The sequence below is a fragment of the Neomonachus schauinslandi genome, chromosome 4 (genome assembly GCF_002201575.2).
Source record: "Neomonachus schauinslandi chromosome 4, ASM220157v2, whole genome shotgun sequence".
In the NCBI taxonomy this organism is placed as follows: Eukaryota; Metazoa; Chordata; class Mammalia; order Carnivora; family Phocidae; genus Neomonachus; species Neomonachus schauinslandi.
In genome coordinates this window covers 162,440,304-162,466,490 of record NC_058406.1, presented here as the reverse complement: position 1 = coordinate 162,466,490, position 26,187 = coordinate 162,440,304, and the positions used below count along the sequence as shown (strand labels likewise).

General features: G+C 31.6%; 1 protein-coding gene across 3 annotated transcripts in view; it reads left to right on the top strand.

Moving 5' to 3' along the window:
* CSMD3 (CUB and Sushi multiple domains 3) overlaps positions 1-26,187 on the top strand; it is a 1,204,765-nt gene that overhangs the window by 490,584 nt on the left and 687,994 nt on the right. For 2 of the 3 annotated variants that reach the window (XM_021688378.1, XM_021688377.1), the window contains one exon: positions 20,962-21,039. The exons of the other annotated variant lie outside the window; for it this stretch is intronic. In XM_021688378.1, coding sequence (XP_021544053.1) covers positions 20,962-21,039 — 78 coding nt within the window. The remainder of the gene's footprint in view (positions 1-20,961; positions 21,040-26,187) is intronic. 3 annotated transcript variants of the gene reach the window in all.

Genomic DNA, 26,187 nt, shown 5'->3' with positions numbered 1-26,187 from the left:
CAGAGCATGATGTAAGTAATGGAAAGCATTCTGTACTTAGTGTACACGAAGGAGAAAAATCAAGACAACTTTCCATAAGTTGGTTGAAAATCATACAGAAAATATCTCAGAAGCTCATTTCCATCAAAATCCATACTGAAGGTACTTTAGTTTTCTTTAATAAGCATCCTAAAATGAATTCTTAACATGTAGTAGTCTCCTTTAAAGAATTAAATCAACATCACCTTGCTTCTCTATTCGCTTTCTTACCATATTTCCACTGCTAAGAATATAGGAGTCATGATAAAATTTATGATTTGCTTAATCAAGTAGAAACTTTTTCTTAGTACCAGGAAATTTAAAAAGTGTAAATATTATTAGAACATTAGGGAAAAACCCTCTTCTCTTCAGTTTTTTCACTCTCTTTGGAAAATTGCATGAGCTAACATTGACAAACTCCTCTGTAACCCATTGAATAAAAGACAGGTAATTCTCAAACATAAGTTTATTTTATAAATCAAGGAATAATACAAATACTGCTTTAGTCAAAGTTTGCTCACAAGTGATATGAGAAACTCTGGGGTTACAAATTAATATTTTATAAAACTAGGAAAAATAATTCATTTTGGAAAAAGAATAGTAGTAGTTACTCAATAAAATGATTTGAAAATTACTCAATCTAATATTTTGAACCACATTCATAAGCATATTAAGCATATTACTTCCTTGATAAATTCTAAATCAATGCTCAAATTTTCTCAATTGTCAAAATCTTCTAACTCTATTTTAGAGCTAATACATGTTTCGTCCTTTCCCATATTCTTTCTAAAATAGTGTTTCTGAATATAATAGCCATTTGGTAGTGCCATCTACTTTTGAAATAAATATTTCTCATTTATGTTTAAGTTATGTGTATGGAAAACATTCTAAATGGTACATTATTTTTTCAGTGACTGAAATTATTATACTTTTATCAAATCTCTATATTAATTAGAATTGGTTCTTCTGACTCTTCTTCAGTAATCAACTGTTTCAGTGATTTCAGATAGCTAGTTATTACATTTGAGACACAAACTTTTAACATTTTGGGTAAAAAATGTTAGAAATAAAAGAGACCTATTATCCTATGTCAATAGTATTGTTTTTGAAAACACTCAATATTTAGCTATATTTTCAGACATACAATAGACTTTGAAAACTTGACTCTTAGCAGGGCCAAATTTCCAAATTGGAATCGGCTGACATCAAAGCAGTATTCTTTATAAAAATAATTCCAGCTTACCAGACATGCCTGGGATGCCTACTGAGTACCAGGATGTGTTCTAGAAAATAAAGATAATAGATGACCCCCTCCTTCAAGAGACTGAGATAGAGTGGAAGAAATAGAGAAATCAATCTCGTGGTACAAGGAGAATTTTGTAAAGCTCGTAGCTGATTAGATACTCAAAGAGTTACAGGGTATATGCAGACAGTAGTCATTTAACTGACATTTTGAATGAGTCAATGAACATAATGCAAAACTAATTTCTTATTTTTTTCTAGCTATTTTAGAGAAAACAAATTAGCTTTTGTTCTTCTATTCCATGCTCTACAATGTAGTCAGAATTGCCTTTAAAACTTGATCACATCACACCACTGCTTTGAAGCTTCCAATGGCTTCTCCATGACCTTAGGAATAAAACCAAGACTTGGTGATGACCCACAGGAGATTCCATGATCTGGCTTTTGTCCATATCTCCAAATTCATCCTGTATGACTCTCACAGTCACTCTATATTTTTTTGTCCAAACAGAAATTCTTGTAGTTGGCCAAACATATCATGTTCTTTTCTTACTTCAAGCTACTTTTATGAACCATTCCTTCCATCCTTTCAACCAGATCATTCTAAGTCCCTTTTGAAATTTTAGTTTAAATTGTCACCTCAAAGAAAGTTAGGTTTTGGGCGCCTGGGTGGCTCAGTCGGTTAAGCGACTGCCTTCGGCTCAGGTCATGATCCTGGAGTCCCGAGATCGAGTCCCGCATCGGGCTCCCTGCTCAGCGGGGGGTCTGCTTCTCCCTCTGCCCTCTTCCCTCTCGTGCTCTCTGTCTCTCATTCTCTCTCTCTCAAATAAATAAATAAAATCTTTAAAAAAAAAAAAATATAGATGAAAAGAAAGTTAGGTTTTTCTTTTATAACTCACCATTGTACTCTGTACTTTTCCTGCATTTGTAATCACTAGCCCTGTGGCTTGTCCTATAAAATTTACCTCTCTAAGGACTGGGTGGGTCTAGTTCATGCTGCATTCCCAGTGCCTAGAACAGCTTCTGAACCATAGACATATTTAAATAATATTTGCTAAACTAATGGATAAATATTTACAATATGACCAGCTAAAGCATTCACCTAAATTTCTTAGAAGTCTTAAAATTATAATTTCCAATATACTCAAATATTTATGTATTTCAGTATTAAAGATAATGACTTCATTTTGTCATAAATATGAATTTGCCAGTGTTTTTAATTCCTAAAAGGCATTGATATTCTCATGAACCCATAATAATATATTGTTTTTATATAGTTCCACTTCAAAATTCACAACATAAAACTAGATATAAATATGTCTTGCTGATAGCTCTTATCCATTTATAAAATTGAAGGATATTTATAGTTAAACCCAAGAAAGTTATAAAGTTGATAAATTTCATATGAATAAATATTAATGTTATGCAATGGTTATTATTTTGCTGAAAGTCATTACCATTTAAAGCATATATGTGATAGAGATTGTGATTGCATAGGTTCCTTTGAGGTGTTCAAGTCCATACTATTTTATACTGTATGATAATTTAGTTTATTTTTTATAGTTTTTCTTTAGTCACACTAATTTCATTTTCATTTTGTGATATCTTTTGATCATTACTAGTTCCCAATTTATTCTCAATAAATTGAGGCAATTAAGTACTTAGAATTGACATCAATATCGCTATAAACACAAAGAAGACACGGACACTAAACCTGCACATAGTATCTGGTACTTGGTACTTGTGTGCTGTGGACTCAAAATCTATGTATTAACTTACTATAAATCAGCATAGCTAATTAATTTATTATCAATAACAGCCATGCAATTAATGAATAATTAGAAAAAACTTGGAATGTTTATCAAAGATATTTTCAGTTCTCTATAGAATACTATTCCAATTAATTTTCCTATTATACTATAGTTAAAACATCAGTTAATTTGGGATGCCTGGTGGCTCCATTGGTTGAGCATCTGTCTTTGGCTCAGGTCATGATCCCAGGATCCTGGGAAGGAGTCCCGCATTGGACTCCTTGCCCAGCGAGAAGCCTGCTTCTCCCTCTGCCTGCCACTCCCCCCTGCTTGTGCTCTCGCTCTCTCTCACAAATAAATAAATAAAATTTTTTAAAAAATCAGTTAGTTCACTTTCAATTATCTTAAAATAGTTTTTCACTTTCTACTTTTACTCAGTAAAAGAAAGCCATTTCCAATTTTCTTCATTTAGAAATAGTCTCTTGACATTGAAATAAAAAGTAAAAAAGAAAGAAGAATACTAATAAACAATGTTGGTTTAGATCTTCTTTAAACTGTGTATTAATACCACACCACAGTTTCCTGTGGTCTTAGCGTCCAGCCGTCCTCAGAAGGAGAATTCAGTTTTTATTGACTGGACTGTAGTCCACTTTTGCCACCTACTATGTGTGAGACCTTGTGCAGGTTACATGAACTATCAGAGCTCTATTTCCACATCTGTAAAATAGTAACATTGTATTACATTAGGGTTTCTGTGAGGATTAAACATGGTATTGGGTGGAAGTGCTAAAAATTCTTAGGTATTTTCTCCCAGTGGAAAGATAAAACCAAATTGCCCACCGTTGCTAGTTAGTTCTGAGGTTGGAGAACTAGACTGAGTCTATACTTGCCCCTTGTTAGCTATCTGGTCTTGGGCAATAACCTCAACTCTCAAATCTCAACTTCTTAGTAATGTAAAAACCTGCCTCATAGTTAGCTGTGTGGAAAAATAGAGCACAGTTGTTGACTTGTGTTCAACAAATACTAATTATTGTTACTTGTATAATTATTCACCAACGAGTTTTAACTCTTATTGTGTGCATGACATTGTACTGGAGAGGAGAGGTATAAAAACGAAGAATGCAGGTTATGCCATCAGGTAGTCTGTATAACTTAAAAAAAAAAAAGTAATTACAAATTTACTGTGAGAAATACTACCAGAACAGTATTTTTGAAATGCTATTGAAGTAAGAAGAGCGACTACCACTGAATGTAAAAAGTCAGGGAAGGCTGCACACAGGATTTTAGAACTAGTTCTTGAAATAGGAATAAAAGTTTCAAACTAGTACATTGTGTTTATCCCAAGATGCAATGAAAATGCTTTGAATAGATACTTGTGCTGAATAAAAATATGAGAAGTCTATGCAAAAATAAATACAGAAAGTGTTCAACTATGCTTAATAGGAGTTTACATTCATATAAATAATCTAAAAACAATTGATATTTTTAGTTTACAAAATACCCAGATGTCTAAAATTAGTTAATGTAATAATATCTAGTAATATTTTAAATTTTACCAGAATACTTTCAACCTTAACTATAAGCTCTTTTGAAATTATTTATTAATATTTACTTAAACCATCTTTTCCCATAATCCCTAACCCTATAGTTCAGTATAGTTCAGCCCTAAGAGATTTCAGCTCAAAGTTGATCTAAGGTAACAGGACCTATGTAATAATATAATTAAAACATTACAAGTAGAGGGGCACCTGAGTGGCTCAGTCGTTAAGTGTCTGCCTTCGGCTCAGGTCATGATCCCAGGGTCCTGGGATCGAGTCCCTCATCGGGCTCGCTGCTCAGCAGGAAGCCTGCTTTTCCTTCTCACAGTCCCCTTGCTTGTGTTCCTTCTCAAGCTGTGTCTCTCTCTGTCAAATAAATAAAAAAAATCTTTTAAAAAAATTAAAAAATAAAACATTACAAGTAGAGCATCCTGTACTTCTAGAATTATATATTTGAGAATTATCTAGGATATTTCAGATTCATCTAATACACCATCGTTATTTTGTAAAGAAAATTGTGGTCTGGCAGAGGATGTATGAAGAGCTAGTTCATATCGCTAGACTAGTATTCATTCTTTCTTTGATTTATTCAGGATTTATAAGGGTCTAATATATGCAAAGCCTTGTATTAGATGATATTAACGTTAAAGTAATATAGATAATAAGCACAATTGGTGTTTCTTAAGAAGTTTATGGTCATGTCATTTAAAAAATAATCATTAAGATGTGTTTTCTCCACATAATTTAATTTAACATTGTTTTCCTTTTATATTGTAGAATATATTTTTTTCTCAATATGTAGACAAGTTCTGTCAGCCGTTAATGAGCAGCATTGGTAGTTGCTGTTTTCGAGTATAAAATGTGGATATATTCTTATGAAGAGTTAGTATATGTCAATATATAATTATAAACTCTCTTTTATTGTTCTTCCTAGTGGAATATTAACTTAGATGATTATAACATGTTGTGGAGTCAAATGTGTTATGAGCATTTTACAGCCATTGCTGCTGTTTATTTTGACATAGTGTAGTCAATTTGTTCATAGTATGTTTAATGGTATGTTTAATCATATCAATAGGATCAAGCAGAGCTTTAGTCTGATTTACAAAGTAATATGAAATTATGTTCAACTAAAATTGAATATGATGTAGACTCCCCCCCTCTTTTTAACAGCAGCCTAGAAGAAAACCTATTTTAATCATCAGTTTTTGACTAGAACTCTTTATTATTTTCACCTTTAAGATAAGAATGGTTAATTCAGCATAAAACTTCATTTTAGGTCAGCAGTTTTTATCTAAACAAAAGCAGTATTTTTTTTTCATTTTTATCATAAGCAATATTTTTTCAAGTTAGCTTATCTTAACGTTTACATTGCTTAACAGAAAAGGGAAAACAGACTATCAAAGAAACTGAAATTTCTAGTTTAATTCAGATGTCAAATTCTGTGATATTTGAATTTCGTTAAAACGAAACCCAAAATGTAATATGACAAAAACTTTATTGTATTGAAGTGATAGTTTTTGTGTGCCTACTACATGCCTTCTACTAATAGGCTTTCTGGCCACATGTAAAATTTTAAATATTTTCAACAGCTTGTAAGCAACCAATACTGTTTTCAAAAATTCTATTAATAGTTTTAGAGAGTATACACTTGTAAATCTAAAACATGTTCTTTTTGTTTTTTTTTTTAAATCTTCATAAGCAGTAGCACAATAAAGAAGTTAATTTATGGATGGTTACTTAGATCTTTATGGATATGGATATATGTCCATCAAATATTAGGGTTTTATTGAACATATTATCTCTTTGCTAAGCATGTGATGAATACAAAAGAAGTAGAATATGGTCTTAATTTGGGGTGCCTGGGTGGCTCAGTTGGTTAAGCGACTGCCTTCGGCTCAGGTCATGATCCTGGAGTCCCTGGATCGAGTCCCGCATTGGGTTCCCTGCTCGGCAGGGAGCCTGCTTCTCCCTCTGACCCTCCCCCCTCTCATGTGCTCTCTCTCTCTCTCATTCTGTCTCAGATAAATAAATAAAATCTTAAAAAAAAAAAAAAGAATATGGTCTTAATTTTTAAGGGAAAAATTGTAGGGATAAAACTGCAGAGAAAAGCTGTCACATCTAAGAGAAGGAATTGCTACAGAATGAATATGATATGTGAGTGGGAATGAGTTATAGCTATCTTCAAATATGTGATGCGTTGTTATATGTAAGAGAGATCAAACTTGTTCGGCCATAGGTTGTAGAATTTGGTGTATGGAACCACAGGGAGATAAAAAATTTTATAAAGAAGACTTCTAACATTGAGTTTTGTTCAAATACGGATTTTGTGTTTCAGGAAGCAGTGAATTCCCAAATCACTAATAAGATATTCAAGCACAGCTTGATGGACAAATTAGTTATTTAGAAAGCATTTAAGCATCAAAGAGTATATCAGTAATATGATTGTTACTGCCCCGTCTAATCCTAAATGTCTATAAATCTATCCAGATATATATTAATTAAATGTATTTGTCATCATCTTCTATTTCCTCTTGATGTTTGAGTTGATGTGGGCTTATTGTTATGGTTATCAAATTGTATAGCCAATGTTAAAACAACCATAGATGTGGCCAGCACTAATACCAAGGAAGTTGCAGAAGGCTCTCTCCTTATTTCAGTAGATGAGAACTCGGCCACATAAACATTTCTCCCAGACCCCAATGCCTACCTATATGCCTTAAATTCTAAAAACTCTCCATTTGAGGATCTAATTCTATCTTTTTAAGTTTAAGATGACAGAGTTACTTTCTTCAGGATCTCCTTTTCTTTTTTCTTTTCTTTCCTCTTCTTTTCTTCTTTCCTTCCTTTTTGTATTTTCTTTCTGACTTTCTCCCCCTTCATCTCTTTCTTTCAATCTATTTCTTTTCTCACTTCTTTTCTTTAACAATCTTCCTTCCTTTCTGTCTCCCTCTTTCCCTCCCTCCCTTCCCTTCCTTTCCCTTCCTTCTTCAACAAATGTTTACTGAGTTACTTACACACCAGACTTTCTTCCAGTTCTTGAGTAAATAACATTGAACAAAAATGAGTAGACCCTGCTTCACTGAGTTTATATTCAAGTGAGGAGAAAAAGACAACATGCAAATAAGCAAAAAACTACCCGATGGTAGCAAGGATGGTGAAGAAAATTAAAACAGGCTATGTGATATATGGGTGACTACCTTAGTTTGGAGAGCAGGAAAGGCCTCTTTGAGGAGGTGAAAGTTAAAATGAGACCTGAACATCATGGAAGAAGACAGCCATGCTAAGATCACAGGAGAAAGCATATCAGGTAGAGAAAACAACTAGCTAAAAAGAGTTTTGAGTTTTGCTTGAGAAAAAGGCAGCCCAGTGTGCTGGAGTTCAGTGGCCAAGGAGGAGAGGGGTAGAGATGCGGTGGGAAACTGGTGGAAACCACATACCATGTAGGCTCTGAGGCCCAGGTAAACAGTTTTATTTTAATCTAAAAGAGATGGGAGCCATTGGTGGTCTTTAGCAGGGAAGTGATATTATCTAATGTAACTTTAAGATCTTATTTCAACAAGAAATTAAAGAAAAAATTTAAATAGGAGCAGGCAGACAAATTAGTAATGTATACAGAGGTGCAAATAATAGTTGATAGAGACTGGGAGTCTAAGTTTTAGACTATGCTTCTCAAACTTCAATGTGAATACAAATCACCTGGCAGTCTTGTTCAAATGCAGATTGTGATTTGGTGGAATTGGGTGGAATCTGAGGTTCTGCACTTCTAACAAGACTACAGGTTATGTTGATACACTGAATAGCAAGAATTTACATGAGGATAATTATCATTGAGAGAGAGCAATACTTGTCAAATACTACCTGCTCTCTGTCCATTCTCCAAGAGATCTTGTTCTCCACTTGAAATATTCCCAGTGCTGATAAACTCTCTCAGAGGATATAGTAAAATTATATTTTAATTCTGTAAGAATTACTCTAGTGGTGGGAAATTCATGAGTCGAGGGGATATTTTAGGGCAGATGGATTTCCTGGGTCAACTTTAATGACAATAATTTTGTCAACTCTTAAGAATGACTGAGCTTATTATATTAGTTACGATTTCACTGGAAAGATCGATGAATGTATGGATAAATGATGAAAGCATTTCCATGTCAAATTTTAACTCATCTATTACTTTTAATTTTTATGCTAAATTCTATAACTTGAAAGGATTTTTTAAAAAATGTATTATCAAATAAAGAAAACACACAAAGATTAGTTTCCCTTTACTTAGCATGTTTCGGGCGCCTGGGTGGCTCAGTTGGTTAAGCGACTGCCTTCGGCTCAGGTCATGATCCTGGAGTCCCTGGATCGAGTCCCGCATCGGGCTCCCTGCTCGGCGGGGAGTCTGCTTCTCCCTCTGACCCTCCCCCCTCTCATGTGCTCTCTCTCATTCTCTCTCTCTCAAATAAATAAATAAAATCTTTAAAAAAAAAAAAAAAAAGACTATTACTTTGCATGTTTCAAAATCTCTGGAAGGTTAATTGATAGATGGAAGCAAACCAGTGAAAAGAAGGATACAAAATTTGATTATCAAATCAAAAATTTTCATGATTGAATAATTAAGCATTATCTTCTATTTTATATAAATGGCAAAGTTGCATTTGCCTGCTTGAATTCCCAGGTCTTTCTTTATGAGACTAAGTGATGTATGGATTTTCATGCATGTTTAGCATAAATAATAACAGAATAGAGGATTTAAAACTTTTTAAAAATTATCTGGTTGCATATGATTCTTGTAAGACACTTTCATTTATTATGTTAATTATTGATTTTTTATGGAAGAACTTTGATATTGGTCAAATAGATACATATCTAACAGGGTATTATTAACATTTAGGTGAGTGTATTACATATAAATATTGACTATTGCATGCTTTATCAATATCTTGTCATTTTTTTGTTTTTTTTTTCCATTGTTCTCTTGACTTTTTCCTAATTATATTATTTTGTGGAAAACTGTGTTCAGCGTTGATATTTGTAGCAATTTAAAAATCCATGTCTAGAAATGTACTGATTTATTATTTAAATACATAATTATTTATTATCATCCTCATTTTCTATTCCATTACCACATTTCATCACATTTGTAAAATTGTCAAAACTGTGTTATTCATACCAGTAAATATATTTTTATATTTTGTTGAGTAAGTTGCTCTTAAGGGAGAAAGAAGAGAAAAAATAAATGTTAGAATTTACTTGATAGTAATAGGTTTATATATTTTAGAAAGGTATTAGATAAAAATACCCTGAATGCCTGAGAACCGTTATGACAATATTAAGCAATGAAAACATTTTTTTCACAACTGATAAACTTGCAAGTAACTATTTTAACATTTTTATCCAATGCTACCCCTCAAGCCATGATTTTGAGTTATTCTTTTGCAAAGAGATTTTAAGAACTACTGATGACCCTGTGTTTCTGTTTTCCTTTGAGTATATTTTAGAAGGCATATATCTTTTCACGTTAATTGGAACTATCGTCTCAAAAAACAGTGGTCTTCATAAATGCTATTATTTTTTTTGATTTTCAACCCCATCGTTATGCTTGTCAGTAATTGCTAACCATATATCTTGGTAGCTTATTCCTTATATTAACATACTATGTCTCATTTTTATAGAATGGGCAAACAAAGGAAGAAAATATATACTGCATTGATTAAAAAGGAAAGCTTAAAAATTGGAGATGAAAATGGTTTTGTGTGTCACTGATTTCCCCTGATGGTTACCAGAGCTCATTATTTTACCTGTGAATAATGGTCACAGTAAATGTGATGCTTGGGACTTTTAAATCTTTTCCCTTGTTAAAATATTTTGAAGGGGCTAGACTTTCTATCTGTGCTCCAAGTTGGTGCCAAAGTGGACTCTTCTGCCTTTTGGAGTATGAAGGAATGGTCCTATGTTAGAGACACTTTTCTCTTGTTCAGAATTATTTCAGGGCATTTTCACCCACTTTTGCAACAAGCTGCTTCTCTTGCATATAGTTTTCTAGAGCATATGGCTGCCCTGCTGTGCACAGAGTGAAATCACACAATTAAGTCTTACAATTTTAGGAAGAGCAGAACCTTCATATATGGCAGAACAGCCTGGTATTAGGTTTGGGGTGCATTGCATAGAATATTTTTCTCTTCACAATTACATCATTTATATTCTAAATCATGGATTTATTGCTTTTTAGTGTTGATGGTTGATTTTCCTTTGTTTAAAATATTCTTCAAATGGCATTTCTTCCTCAATACCAAATGGGATTAAAGTGACAAATTTCTAGATGGACTTTTATCTAGATCCCAGAGAGGTTAGAAATTTTTCATTTATAAGGCTTACATTAAGGGAAAAATAAAGTTTATCAACTCTCCTGAACTTTCCATTAGAAAGGAATGCAGCCAAAGATGGTTTAACTAAAAAGATTACAGGATGATTTGAATTTCATATAGCAGTTGGCTTGTGCTACACCTTTTTTATTCATCTGTTCACATTTTTAAAATAAAGTATTAAGAGACTTCAAGCCATAGGACTATACTTGGCACTATCAGTAAATAATCAATATCTTTATTCAATATTAAGTTAATGAAGCCAATTCTATTCCATATTAAAGTGAAACATGCTTAAAGTCAGATATTGTTGACTGCTTAAATTTTATATGATAAGCTTTGATTTAAAAAGTAAATGAGGATAGTATATATTAATCCCATTTATTTGTGGTTTTCTGGGATATACATTTGAGAGTTCTGATTAAATATATGGAATGCTGTTATTCCATAGTCAGAAGGCGGTATAGCCACTAGGATTCAAGTATCAGAGTCAATTGAATGAACGTATTTAACTAACATGTGTATGACCTTGGGAAATCTACTTAGCGCTTCTCAATTTTACATCTGTGCAAAGGAGGAAAATAATCCCATTTTGAGTGGATATTTTGTGGTTTAAAAAACAGTAGGCATAGAGTGCCCGTGCTTTAGATACACAACCAATAAATGATACTGCCCACTTCTGGATCTGGTATAGGAAGAAAATATGCTCTAGTAATATAAAAATTATATAAGGTAAAGCATGAACAAATTAAGAAAATAATTAACACAAAGTTAAATTTCTTAGGTTATTCCTTAGAAATAAATATGGGTAGTTTAATGCAATATTGATAGAGAATTATGGAAGCAACTAATATATTCAGCTTTATTTAACACTATCCATACTGATCTCATGTATAATTATACCAAAATAATGTATAGCATTCAATTCATCTTGGGTTTCTATTTACCTCATATTTTTTTGCCAGTTTACCCTTAATTCAGTTACTCTCTAACTTTAGTACAGCCAACTCACTTATCTTTTTATCTACTCTATCCTTGTGAATTTTCTTTGTTTCTTGGGCAGAGCAAAGAAATTGCTAGAAAAGAGAGTAGATATGTACTTCTTCAAAACATTCCCTAGGAATTAAGTAAGCAACTAATGGTAGAATTATGAGCAACAGTCACCCATATTTTTACTTAAATGTTACCTTTTGAAGTGTAAGAGTGGTTTTAAATACATTAAGGGATGTTTAATACATATCTCCAATGGTTTTCATGTATCAGTGGCATATCCTTCAGAATCCATTGGGAAACAGTGGAACATGGACTAATTCAATAAGGGTTTACCTTACAAAGGGATTATTTCTAAATGACTGGATGTAAAGAAGCCACAGGCAATCATGCTGTCATGCAGAGTAGTAGCAGTTAGGCTTCACCATTGCTGACCACTGGGATGAGTGGAGGGAGATGTTGGACGAAGGGATGTATATCAGTCTGGGATGAAAAAACTAGTGACCTTCAGTTAAGGTCCTAGTCAATTCCAGTCAAAGTAATGGTGAGAGACCCTACAGAATCATCCTGATCTAACTTTCCTTCCTCCCACCATCCTGGTAGACTTCTCCAGAGAATAAGGGAGCCTGTTGATAGAATCTAGTGCTTCACAAACTTAAATGTACGTAAGAATCATCTGAGGATCTTCTTAAACCGTAAATTCTAATTCAATAGGTCTGGGGTGGGGCTTGGTAGTTTGCTTTTCTGACAAGCCTCCAGTTAGTGTCAGCCCTTCTAGACAATGCCACAATTTATGTGGCAGGATGTAGCCTATTCAGATCAATCTTCTGCCCAAAAAACGAGGAGGATAGATCTGGAAAGGCATGTAGACAATATAGAACATAGATGGGTTATGATCAGTTCTTTGCTGCCTCAACATCATTTCTTCAGCAGTATAACTCTGCATCAGATATAACTATCAGAGCCCATCTATGCTTGTTCCCCCCCCCCCCATCTATGCTTGTTTTAAGCAGAAGCCAGGCAATGATACCAAGGCTTCCAGTGAAGAAGTTAGATAAAATATGATAATCTGAAATGAGAGAGATGAGGAAATATTGTTACTCATTAAGGTAATAATATTTTCCTGGATTTTTTATTTAAAATTATTCCCTGTACCAATGAAATTTGTAGTGGATGAATCTATTCCACTGCCTCAGTCTGATGATATTCATTAACTGTGCTCACTATTATTCAAGCAGTTGTTTCTTTCCCAATTAGTTTCATATTAGAAAGCATTATAGTGATCTCTGATGTCAAATGTAAAACAAATATGGGACATAAAATTACTTCATTTATTTTGAATAAGAAAAAGGATTTTTTTTGTTTGTTCTTAATAAAACTGCAGGTGTATTTTTTTTGTTGTTGTTGAGATTATTTGGGAAGTTTTGCCTAATCCTCATATTCCCTAAGGCACTCATGTGAAAACCAGGGCTATCTTAAGCATCCTACTTAAAAAAAAAAAAGAACGTTATCATTTTTCATGTTATATTTTATAGCGAAATTACCCTTAGTAAAATTAAAATGTGAAAATTATGACAAGAGAACAGAAATTACAAACAAAATGAATAGAAAATCATTTCTATTCAAAAGAATATATCAAAACAAAAAAGGGCCTAGGGAAATGAATGGAGTGGATCTTAATGTTTAATGGTAGAACTAAAGATAATCTAAAAAGTTCCTCCGAAGCTATCAGAAAAATGAGCATTAAAACAATGAAAGATTAAGACAGTTTTAAAAGTGTTAAAAATGTCTGTGAACCATACCAATGGTGACTCTTCCCACATGGTGACTTTTATTATGCCAATTATAAGAATCCCTAAAGAGAATATAAAAAATCCCACATTTTTCTTATAATCCTGACATTTTACAGCATGCCATAACTGTAAGACCTGTTACGCCAAGCATTGCGGGTGCATCTGCTGGTATCTACATAAGTGTTTTGGATTCCTGAATTTGTTCCATTTCTGGGAGGAAAGAAAGCCCATATACAAATTTTAGAGTCTTTATCCAATAATTAGTTGTGTAATTTTTCAACCAATTATTCAGTCGTCCATTATCTCAAAAAAAGCAACAAAATTGGGGTGCCTGCGTGGCCCAAATGGTTGAGCGTCTGCCTTCGGCTCAGGTCATGATCCCAGGGTCCTGGGATCCCACCCCACAACGGGCTTCTGGCTCAGCGGGCAACCTGCTTCTCCCTCTCCCTCTGCCTCTCCCCCTGCTCATGCTCTCTCTCTCTGTATCTCTGTGTCTCAAATGAATAAATAAAAATATCTTTTAAAAAAGCAACAAAATTCAGATTTGTAAAAATTAAGAAATTGATTTTATAAAGTATGATGTCTCTTTCCACTCTGGTCACTCTATTAGTTTTCCAAGTAAAAAAAATGCACTTATTTCTCAATCTGAAATGATTAAAAAATAAGATTTCAAAGATTGAGGGTCTAGGTTGTTCTCATTAAAACTTTCAGACTTTATAGCTTCAAAATCTTCTTTTGTAAAAGTGAAAATGGGCCTGTTACAAGAATGCCTTAAAATATGCTGAATAGCTATACCTATGTTCATAAAAACTAGTATGATTGTATATCTAAGGATGTTTCTATATATTTTTATTAAATTTACTATTTTGGTCAAAGGCTTTAGGGGTGATACATAGATAGATATATATAGAAATCCAGGGAAAGTAGATGATTTAACTTATATACCATCTATACACAGTGAAAAAGACATGACCCAGAATAGTTGAAAAATTTTTAGTATATTGTAGCTCCTAGCCTCTGAAACTGATTAGATCTTAAAATTATAACTAGTAATAACAATGATAAGAATAACTAACATTTATTAAACTCTTGCTGTGTTCTGATACCTGAAATTTGTTGTGGAATTTAAGCATAGTAATACAATATATAATCTTAAATTTTCTTTCAGCTAAAAATTGGACAACACATACATTTGTATTTATATACTCTATATGCAAGATTGAGTGCTAGCCACAAACTAGCATGGTAGCATAAATCAAAGCTTAGGACTTTAAAAAAAATTAGAGTGTCTGAACCATATAACTTATTCCTATCAATTTTAAAAGGGATAATGCATTAGATTTTAAGTAATTTCAGAATTGAATATATATCATTTCTTACTACATTTAATTGATTTAATTCCATCATTTTAAATTTGAGAATATTTTGAATCTTACATATGCCTAGTATGTAAGTCTCTACAAATGAACTTTTCAGTGCTTTTGAGCATATTTAGTTGTACCACTGCCTTTTTCATTAAATGGTGGCCAGTACCATTTTTCTTCTTTTAACATATTGGTAAATAAAATACTTTTCACAAAGATTCAGAAGCCACTTACTAATATGTTGCTGAATTTTCTATTATGCCTTTTCAGTGTATAATCCAGAAACATGATCTAACTGCAAAATATCTCCAATCATTTTTAAAAATTATACTACAGAAATGTTTATAATGCAAAATTCTATTCTCAGAAATTTGTATCAAGTGGTAAATCTTATATGAAAGATAGTTAAGGAGACACTGCAAAAATATTGCCTAGCTTTTACTCCAGTGTCAGTATAGTTTCTTGATCTTTCTTCTTCCAAGGATGATGTGGAAGGAGGGACCGAGTAGATGCCTTCATGCTAAAAATGTCCTGAAGAAGTGTTTTGTTCTGCCAGTATAGGATATAGAAAACAGGTGTTAAATTTTAATGTGCTTTAGCCCTGTTTCATGGGGCCACCATTTCCTTTAAACAACAAACAAGCAAACAAACAAAATGTATCCTCTTCACAAGGTTGGATGTTTTTATAATCTCTCTATATATTTTAAATTTGGGGATAGAATTAGAGTATTCCAATTACATCAGTCTTTCCTTTTCCCTTTGGTCCAAATTCTACACCTAAATACTTAAGAATAAATGAATGAATCTCTTAGAAATGAATAGAGAAGTCAAACAACTTATCCCATGTCTTTTGGGACTAGCACATGGGTGTCCCAACTCCTAGCCCTGTGATAGAAATACTACAAATAGCACACCATTCTTTAACATGATATTGACCTGTAATAAAATTCCTAACCAATGATTGATTATATTACTTAGTACCCAGGTAATTGAATCCACTGTCAATAGTTAGATGTGCTATAGTCTCTAAATCAAACAACCCACACACATCTTAGTATTAATAACCAAAACAAAACCTAAAGGAATTATTTTATTAGTGTAATTTACTTATTCAGTATAAAGATAAAGATAGGATTGCAATTAATTCAAAATAAGAAGAATTATACATCCCAGTATCATGATATCAAACACAGTAGAAAAGAGTTGAAAAGTTAAAATGAGGCAAAAGTAACCCCCCCCATCAATAAGATAAGATGACTTACTTTCTCAAAAGAAATGAATTACTTTTCCAAAGAACTATAATCTGATTTAATCACAGATTTATAATGCAGCTACTGACACTTACAAGATAAATTATTGTAAAAATAAATACTACAAATTTAGAAGATTATGATAATGAACAGAATATTGCATTTGTTTTATTTTTATTGTGTTAGAATATAATCAAGGTAGAAAATGAAAGGTAACACTCAGTAAATAATGCCATTGTTCTTCTACTAGAGTCCCATAGAAATCTGAAATATTTTTTTCCAATGGAAAAATGTTCTGCTCCTTACTAATACTAAATATGTCTGTTTTTTTTTCCTTTTCAAAGATCATAGTTCTATAAAATTGCATGCTATCTATATGTAGCAATGAAAGAATATAAAAAATGCAGGTATCTGACTTTTGAGATTATGTAGTAAAGAGTCCATTAATTTTCAAATAAGGAACTTGAAACCAGGAGATGTCTTATGACTTTAAGTTTTAGAAGCTCAGTGATAGTGGGAACAGTTAAAGATCTTTTCCAAACCTCCAACTGATGGTTGAATTCCCTTTATCACAACTGTGTGATATGGTCAGTTCCTAACATTAAACGCTGACACCAACACTAAATCTACTACCTTCCAATTGATTTTCTCCTAGTAATACCATATATCCTCAGGTTACACTAATAAAGATTCTCTAACATAAAAAGAAAGTCATATGCCTCCTATTTCAGACACATATGCACACACACATATGTATGTGCATATATGGTTAATTTTAATAAAAGGCATTATAAATTCAATAATTTCAAATAGGTGATTTTTAGTTGATTAACATGGAAATTACATGAGTCTTAAGAAACATCAATCACCATTTTTTGGTGAGTTTTAAAATACATTTTAGATTTCAAATTGATTTTGAAGATAATAGAATAATGATTGATCTGAAAAATACTGCAGTGCTAATCCCCTACAGTACAGTGGTTTAAAACTGCTCTAACAGGGACGCCTGGGTGGCTCAGTCGGTTAAGCATCTGCCTTCGGCTCAGGTCATGATCTCAGGGTCCTGGGATCGAGCCCCACATTGGGCTCCCTGCTCAGGGGAGCCTGCTTCTCCCTCTCCCACTCTCCTTGCTTGTGTTCCCTCTCTCTCTGTGTCTCTCTCTGTCAAATAAATAAATAAATAAAATAAAATAAATAAAACTGCTTTAACAAAGATAACAGAAACAAAATGGTTTTTTTTAGTGTCCAGGGCTTAAAACTGAAAAAAATAAAAAAAATAAAGGTAGATTGTGGATTTGATTGTTGCCCTAATGAAGTCCTTTCTCTAGATTTTTTCCATATTGTAAAATATTTCCCTAATACTAAAAAAAGCGTAAGTCAAACCAAAAAAGCAATAAAAAAAGTTAAAAACTGTTTAGCATGTGAAAAGCAGAAGAAAACAAATGAAATAGTTATTTGTGCATATGTCTACATGTCTTGCATTTAATGAAATTTAAAAAAATTATTAGAACATATAGTTTTTATATATTTAAAAATAGCTTTATACATGAAACTACTTCTACTTGAACATGCATTCTTTTATCACTTTTTCCCTCCTGATTTATAATTAATAAAGGAAATCCTCCCAACAAAATGTCTTTAGTTGAAAGAGCCAAAATTTACAATATTGCATGTATTCATTCAGTCATACACTCATAGAAATTCCACGTGAGTAAAATGCTATTTCTGCCTTTGAGAAGGTCAGAGTTCAGTGAGAGGAATTGGCACAAACAACACACCATTATTTAACATTTTTTTAACCTGTATTTATAGACCACAACACATTTTAATATATCTCCATGATAAAATAAAGTTTATATGCTTATTACTGAGATATACCTGTTAAAAAGATCAGGTTAATTTTATAATAAGTTAAATATGGTTAATAGAAGCACTCATTGCTTAATGGTATGTTGTTATTTAGTATATATACCTTGTAATACATGACAAAATTTATATTTTTATGGCATATACTTTAGGTTTAACATTTCACTGATACATAATTTAGAGTAGGGTCTTATAGTTGGTACTTGCAGTATTTGTTCTTTCAATTTATTTCTAAAGAGATATACATTATGTATTCTTTTTATTGAAATCATAAAAAGATCTAAAGTATGTGTTTACTGTTTAACATAAAGTTTTTTGTGAATTAAAATTTAATATTATTTTCCATTCATTCCTTTTTCTCCTCTAAAATGGATATTCTCCTGGCCTTCTATCTTCTGCATCTGTATTACATCAGAACACATTTTAAAAAGATAGATTTTTTTTCTTCAATTGAAATTGAAAAACAGATGCTTAAAAGAGTAAATAATAATAATAATAATAATAAAACTAGGTCCCTTTAGAACCAGGAAAATATTTACAACTCTTTGGTCTGAGGTGATGCTTTTTGAGCTAGGTATTGTTACTGACTTCACCCAACCACATAAACAAGTCTAAATGCAAGCAACTTACATAAACCTTTACACACACACACACATACACACACACACACCCCTCTGTAGTTTTCAACATTCTTTATTCCCAGGTACACGTTATAGAATTGAGCTCTTTTTGACCTTCTGGCCTTTTCTTCTTCAATTTTGGCCTTTGGGTTTACAATTTTTTCTTTATTCTTTAAAGAATTCCAGATTTATGCTAAAACTACCATGAAATCTTCAGGCTCATCTGTAATAGTTGAAGTCACATGTTATAGTGCAGAGGAAAGTAGAGGTAGAATTCCTATTTATAATTCACGTTTGGATTGAGATTATCTAGAACTTTGCCTCAAAATATAAAATGTATATTTTATTAAGAAGAACTTAAGGAAAACAGGAAAATTCACAAAGTGGCAGAACTAAATTTAGAGCAGTTGAATACTGCAGTAGAATCGAACTCTGGCTTACCATGGGGAGGGAGATGTGGAAGAGAAGAAAGACAATTTTCAAAGGTGGTCTTTCTTTTCCTGATAAAGAATCTCAGAGCTATCAAGAGACTGAGCTGTCATCTAGTCCTAGCCTCTTATTTTAAGAGAAAAGCCTGAGGTCAAAAGACAGATTCTTGTTCAAAATCACACAACTAATAATTGCTAAGAATCGGGTCTCTTAAATCTTGCTCCAATGGTCATTTCCTTCCTTTTTTAAACATAGTAAGTATAATAGTCCATAACTATATATTCTAGTAAATCATAAGACCCTGTCTCACCCTTCTACTTTTGAGGTATTAATAAGAAACAAATCACATAAAATGTTTCAAAACTAATAAAATACCCGTGATATGAACTACGTGGGTAAAATAGCAAGTAAGAATTAATGAAATGATCATTTTAAGCTATCTAACAAAAATCAGTATTGCTTTTTTCCAATTCATGGCCTGAACAAAACCTAACTGCCTAATGTAATCCCTAGACTGTAAATCTTATAAAAATCAATATGTAAAAATTTCTAAATTATAATTGAAGAAGTTAAGTATATCCCTTGCATTATTATTCATGCTGGTTTTTAAAAGAAAATAATTGATATTTAAATGTCTCATGAGATCAGGTTGCATAACTTTTTTTAATTAGTGGGGTTTCAATTAAATAGATTTCCTTTATTTCACTTGGTGTCATTATTGTTTATCACTTTTAAAAAGTACATAGCGGGCGCCTGGGTGGCTCAGTTGGTTAAGCAACTGCCTTCGGCTCAGGTCATGATTCTGGAGTCCCGGGATCAAGTCCCACATCAGGCTCCCTGCTCAGCAGGGGGTCTGCTTCTCCCTCTGACCCTTCCCCTCTCATGCTCTCTGTCTCCCATTCTCTCAGATAAATAAATAAAATCTTTAAAAAAAAAAAAAGTACATAGCAACTGTAGTTAATCAAATAATTTATACTCTTTTCCTTTATCTAAAATACTTGAAAATTGTTTTAAAAAATATTTCAGTTACTTCATTGAATTTATATTTACCTTTTAGGTAAATACAGTCATATCTATTTTAAAACAGTGCACAATGAAATACACCAGCCTCTCATGATACTTTCAATATCATAATATCAAAAACAATAGCAAGTTATTTTAGGTGAAACCCAAATAGTTGTAATTCACTTTTATAAATTTTATAGACCATCAGTTCAAAAGCCATGACTTTGAAAATAAATAGTTATTGGCAGAAATACTAAAATATATATTAAGTTTTTCCAATACCATTTTCTTAAGTGTGTCCTAATATTTCACTTAGGCTAAATTACCTAAAAAATTATATTAGTTTAAGAACCTAGTTCATTAAATTCTTTCCCCTTTTATAATGTCTCAGTATTTTTATTTTTCTAGTTTAATTTTTCCATAAAACTTGATGAACTCAAGTTATATAAAGTGTTAATGTTTTGCTCTCATATAAAAACTTGCATAATATTTAAAAACATATCCACACATATATGCAGGATTCTCCCTATAGAACACTTAAAATCCTTCACTACTGCTTGGTATTTTACTACTTAGTGATTATATTGCTGTATTATCTTTTTTATTTTCTTCTGGGTATCTACATCAGGCGTAAGAAAGCAGTTTCTTTAACTTGCATAATTCAATGCTAACAAAATTTGTTAACTTGAATTTTATTTTAAAATTGTATATCCTGATACATGTTTTTGTTTGTTTTCTTAACTAGTGAAAAAGGCCATAGATTTTAAATCTAGAGGATTTAAATTGTTTCCAGGGAAAGACAACAGCAACAAGTTTTCTATCTGTGAGTGTACTCCTTTTTTGTTACTTTCTCTAGTGCAAGAGTGAAGTTTGTGGTGTCTGTGTTGTTTGTGTGTGTTTTATAAAAATGTTTGTGTATTTACCAAATTAACTGCATTAATATCTATATAACATGCATGATTATTATTCAATATTTTCTTGTATTTGAATGTACATTGAGTTAATGGATTAATGTGGTAAACTCCCAAGCTGAGAGGTGGAAAAATTCTCTTTGGGCTAGTATGTTGGATAGCATTCTAGTTTTATAATTCTAGGATGTAAGATAAAAAAATGAGTGAAATTTCTTAAATTGGTAATTTCTTAAATTGGCGATTTCTTACAGGAATTTTTGTTCAACATAGTTATTTTTCTAAGGAAAATATTTCTTTTTATAGCAATTTTTTATTTAAGAAAAAATATATTCTCAATTTGAATTATCCATACCCTTTAAGTCAAGTCTTTTATAAATTAATTATTAACTATAGAATTAATTTTTGTTTTCTCTTGAAAAATCACAAAATGGCCTGAAATATACACATTTATATGCTGCCCCAGTACACAATTTTGCTTAATACTCAGGATTTTATAGATCATCTGAAGTTCATCCTTGAATCTCAAATTAAGAATCACTGAATTAGAGCATTCATATATACTATTGTAAACATATAATAAAATTTTTAGGAGAGCTATGCTACTTGTATTTGTGTTATAAATCAATAGCAGTTTGTAGGAATTTTCTACCCTATTGTTCATTATATGCATATTTAATAAATTTGGAAAGAAACCATTAATGACACAACATCTGACTTCTAAAATGATATATTGATAGTAAATAAGATTAATATAAATAGCATATATTATTTTTTAACAGGAATATATTTCTAGCATTATTATTTTTATTCAATTCCAAATAATCTGATAAAATGAGTTTATAGCTATTTCTTTAACAAAGATTATTCATTATAGTTATATCAGAAAAGGATTTTATCTTCATGTTTATTGACTTGTATATATAATGGTAAATGTCAGAAATTGAGCAATTACATCAATTGTCAAAAAAAAAAAAAAACCTCAGAGCCTATATGTTATCAAACATTTTAAAGTGTCATACTTTTAAAATGTGATTTTACATTTTGTTATATTTGAAAATACTAAGCCAAAAATAGCAGATATCAGTAGGAAATCATTGATCAAATTAGGTCACCTTTTGCAAAGCCCTAAACAGTTCATTTCAAAGTACTTAGCTGTATAATTATGATTTCTTGTTATATTTTGGGTGTTAAAAACATATCTGTCTGGGTTTAGGGAAAATAAATTTCTCATATATAAATTACTTGATACATTTTGGAAGGACATTCTTCCTATAAAAGAAAATATAAACAGAAAAATTTTGCCAGAAGACTATCCTGGCATACCAAATTTCATCATGTAAATATGAAGTAAAAGTTATATCTTTGCAGACTTAAATATTAGGTTTACTACCTTTTTTTCTAATATTTTGTCTAGACAATATATTTATTTTGGAACTCTAAGTTTATAGAATTATAAACTATGCTGGTTCACCCTTTGGCTCATTTGGCTATATAAATGTCATTTTATATGCTACATGCTTCGAGTTTTCAGATGTCCTGGGAAATTCAGGCTATTTATACTAAAATAGCTAAGATTTATCAATGCATTAGAATGTATGTAACTCTCTATATTTGGTATTTTGCTTTAGTGGACATATTATTTTCGTTGCTCTTGCCTAGGGGTTATGGGAGGTGAGCAAGAAAGGAATTTAGACATAACAGTGTATCTGGTAGGCAAAAAGCCTAATTCTTTTAAAAATATTTTATTTAAAGAATATTTGATTTAAAATTGTCAGGAAAAAAGTTAACGAGGCAAAAGAAGTTAAACATGAAGCAAAAAATGTTAATTTATTTCATATTTTAAAACATAATTTGCATTTATCCATTACATCTTATGTAAAAGATGAAAAATATTCTTGTGCTTTTTTATTTTTATTTTTTAATATAAATAATCACAAATAAAAACAAATTATGTATTGCCAATTTCTTATAGTCACAAAATAACAAATCAGCATTATATTAAATTTCATTTCACTACATTTTTTTTCAAATATCTCATAGTTTCAAAAGTACATTCTCTCTGGTTGTTTATAGAAAAGGTTATATTTTAATATTTATCATTATTATTTATTAACAAGTAAGAATTTGAGTCTTCCCCTCTCTGATATCATTTATTCAATGCAGGGCCAAATAATTTTAAAAGGATAGAATTCTTATACAAACCTTTCAAATGAAAAAACAAAAAACAAACCAAACCTTGTATTTTTTTGAAAAATACAGTCAGTTCTGTTACTGGAACTGCCAGAAGTGAGCATAAGCGAGGACAAGACACGTTGCCAAAGCATGTCTCCCCACAGTAGCCCCTTTAAAGTTTAACTAGGAAACAAATTAATAAGAGATCCAGGAAGCAACACAGTAATAAAAAAAAAAAAAGAGAGAGAGAGAGGAGATCCAGGAAGCTGCATCAGTGTTCATGGGGAACATTTGGTTGTTTAAATGCTAATTTCAATTCTTTTTCCAGCTTTAATACCTGACCTCTAAAAGCCTCTATTCATCCCTTGTTTTTCATCAAAAAGTATAGATTTGTCAATAAAGGGGAAAAAGTAGATTTTTTTTTAAGTTTTAAAGATAAAAACATTTTAAAAATATTTTAAAATGTTGAAATTAGTGAACTAGTAGTCTTGCCAACTTTTCTACTAGGGTCTTCTAGAATATTAAGGTAGAATTATGAAGAAACTGTGAGCTTCCCATAATGTATTTTTTTCAATTTTATTTTATCTCCAAATCTGTACTTTCATTCATTTCATGTTATTCATTCATTCTTTGATTCTATTTGAGCTACTTCTCCAAGCCAATACCATGCTAGACAAAGAAAGTAAAAGAGGGAATAAAATACAGTCCCAGATGGCAAGGATCCAATATTTTATTGGGAAGCCAAATGAGTTAAGAGGCAATTCTTTGTAGAATATGTAGTATAAAATAGCACTCTGTCAACATCCATGATGTTTGAGTTCAGAACAAGATCCAAAACACTGTATTTCATAAGGTGGAATAAAAATTTAAAATCTAATATAAAAGAGTCTAAGAAAGGTGGCAATGTAACCAGCTGGGTGAGGTAATGTGGAGAATTCTTTCCAGAATCTACTTGCCTTTATTTTTGGAGTAAATTATGTGCCGTATACAATCAGAAACCTCAGAAAACGTGCTTATTATAAACTACCCTTAAGATTGTTGTGAAGATTAAATGAGTTGATACATGTAAAAGATGACTATTTCCTGATGCATACTTATTATATCTTTCTGTTGACTAAGTTTATGTTTTCAAGCTAGAACATGTAATAATATGGTAAATTAATTAAGATTCCTGTACCATATTTATAAACCCATAAGCCCGTAACTTCAGGGTTATAAGAAATTACAATTCATTTGTTTTTTAAAATCCTGTACCTCCCTTCTTTTATCCACTTTTGTGTGGGGCAAAGAACTCATGTTGCATTAATGATAATAATGGGCATAATAAATATCCTTAGAGATCAGAGCAAAAACAGTATTCCCCATAGTGATGCTCTTTTCAAGAGGTAGCACTCAGTCCATGTAATTAAACACTTAAAGAACACTCATGTTCTAACAACTCTGCAGGTTACTATTCAACTATTCAAGTGATAAATCTGTCCAATTGTTAATCTATCCTTATGTAGTGAAGGAAACTATTGAATGAATACTACTAACTTCATTTGAATGTCTTGGTATCACTAGCTATGGGAAGTTATGAAATATTCAATTTCAGAGAAATAAGATATTACACACTTTGTTATTTATTTTTAAATTTTAAATATTTTCAAAGAATATTAAATACATGTATCATGCAGAAGTTCTCCCCTTCTCTTTACATTTTAAATCGGAAAGCCTTTCCCCTATTGCAGATATCCAAAAAGAGTGGTTTAAAGGACACTTCCAAATAGACAAAAAATAACTTAACAATTAAAACCATAAGGACTAGAATTAATTGAAAATGGTAAAAATTATAGATATGCTCTGCATTTTAAGATAAAACATTTGGTTAAGAGTGTTGAATTGTAATTAGTGATGTCATTTTGCCTTGCTGAGCTTTCTGGACAGGATGGAGGGCTAGGGTTCAAGAGTAGAATTTTTTGAATCAGTCTGCCAAGGTTTAAACCTAGACTAAGGCACTAACAGTATGACTTTGGAAACATTTTTAACCTCTTCATGACTTAGTTTCTGCACCTGTAGGAAGTATATAATAATAGTAGCTCCTTTTAGAATGTTATGAAGTCGATACGTGTAAAGAATGTAGAATAGTTCCTGACACATACTACCGTGTTAAGCGTTAGCTATTGTTAAATTCATATTAACCACAGGTTTACTTTTTGAGGTAATAATGATGATGAAATGGGAAAAAATGAATTTTTATTATTTTTCTTTTCTAATAATGTATTCACAGATCACTTTTATATTAACCTATAATCTGTGTTATACATTGTAATAAAGTAGGTAAGCTCAAGTCATGCCACTTCTTTATCTCTAAACCATATCAAAAAATCACATTTAAACGACATAAACTACAACATTTTCAAAAGCCATTTTAAAAGGAAAGAGAGTGCTTCCCATAGAAAGTACTTGATTCATTGAAAACAATATACCAGGTATTGTTGTTAATCAAATGACTAGGGTATATTTACTGAGAGGTTATTAAGCCCTACCTAGGCATTGTGGGTATATTATGTTTTTCTCTTATCTTTATCAAGTATATAATCTCTTTGTATATATGACTAAGGAATGTGAAACTACTAATTTATAATATGATAAAGAATTTTAAAACTAAATATAAAATTTCCCATGTTATATAACAGGGATTAGAATACTGTGGTAAAATTAGAGATTGTATTTTGCAGAAAGTGGGACTTGGACTGAGTCTTGAAAATTAGTTAGAATTTTGATAGCTAAGGAGGAAGAAAGGGAAAACATTGAGATAGGAGGAAGTACAAATAAAGCAGGGGTGAGCATGTCTTACGAGTAAAACTGCAGAACAATGAAGAACACGTTGGACTTGAGTTATGGAC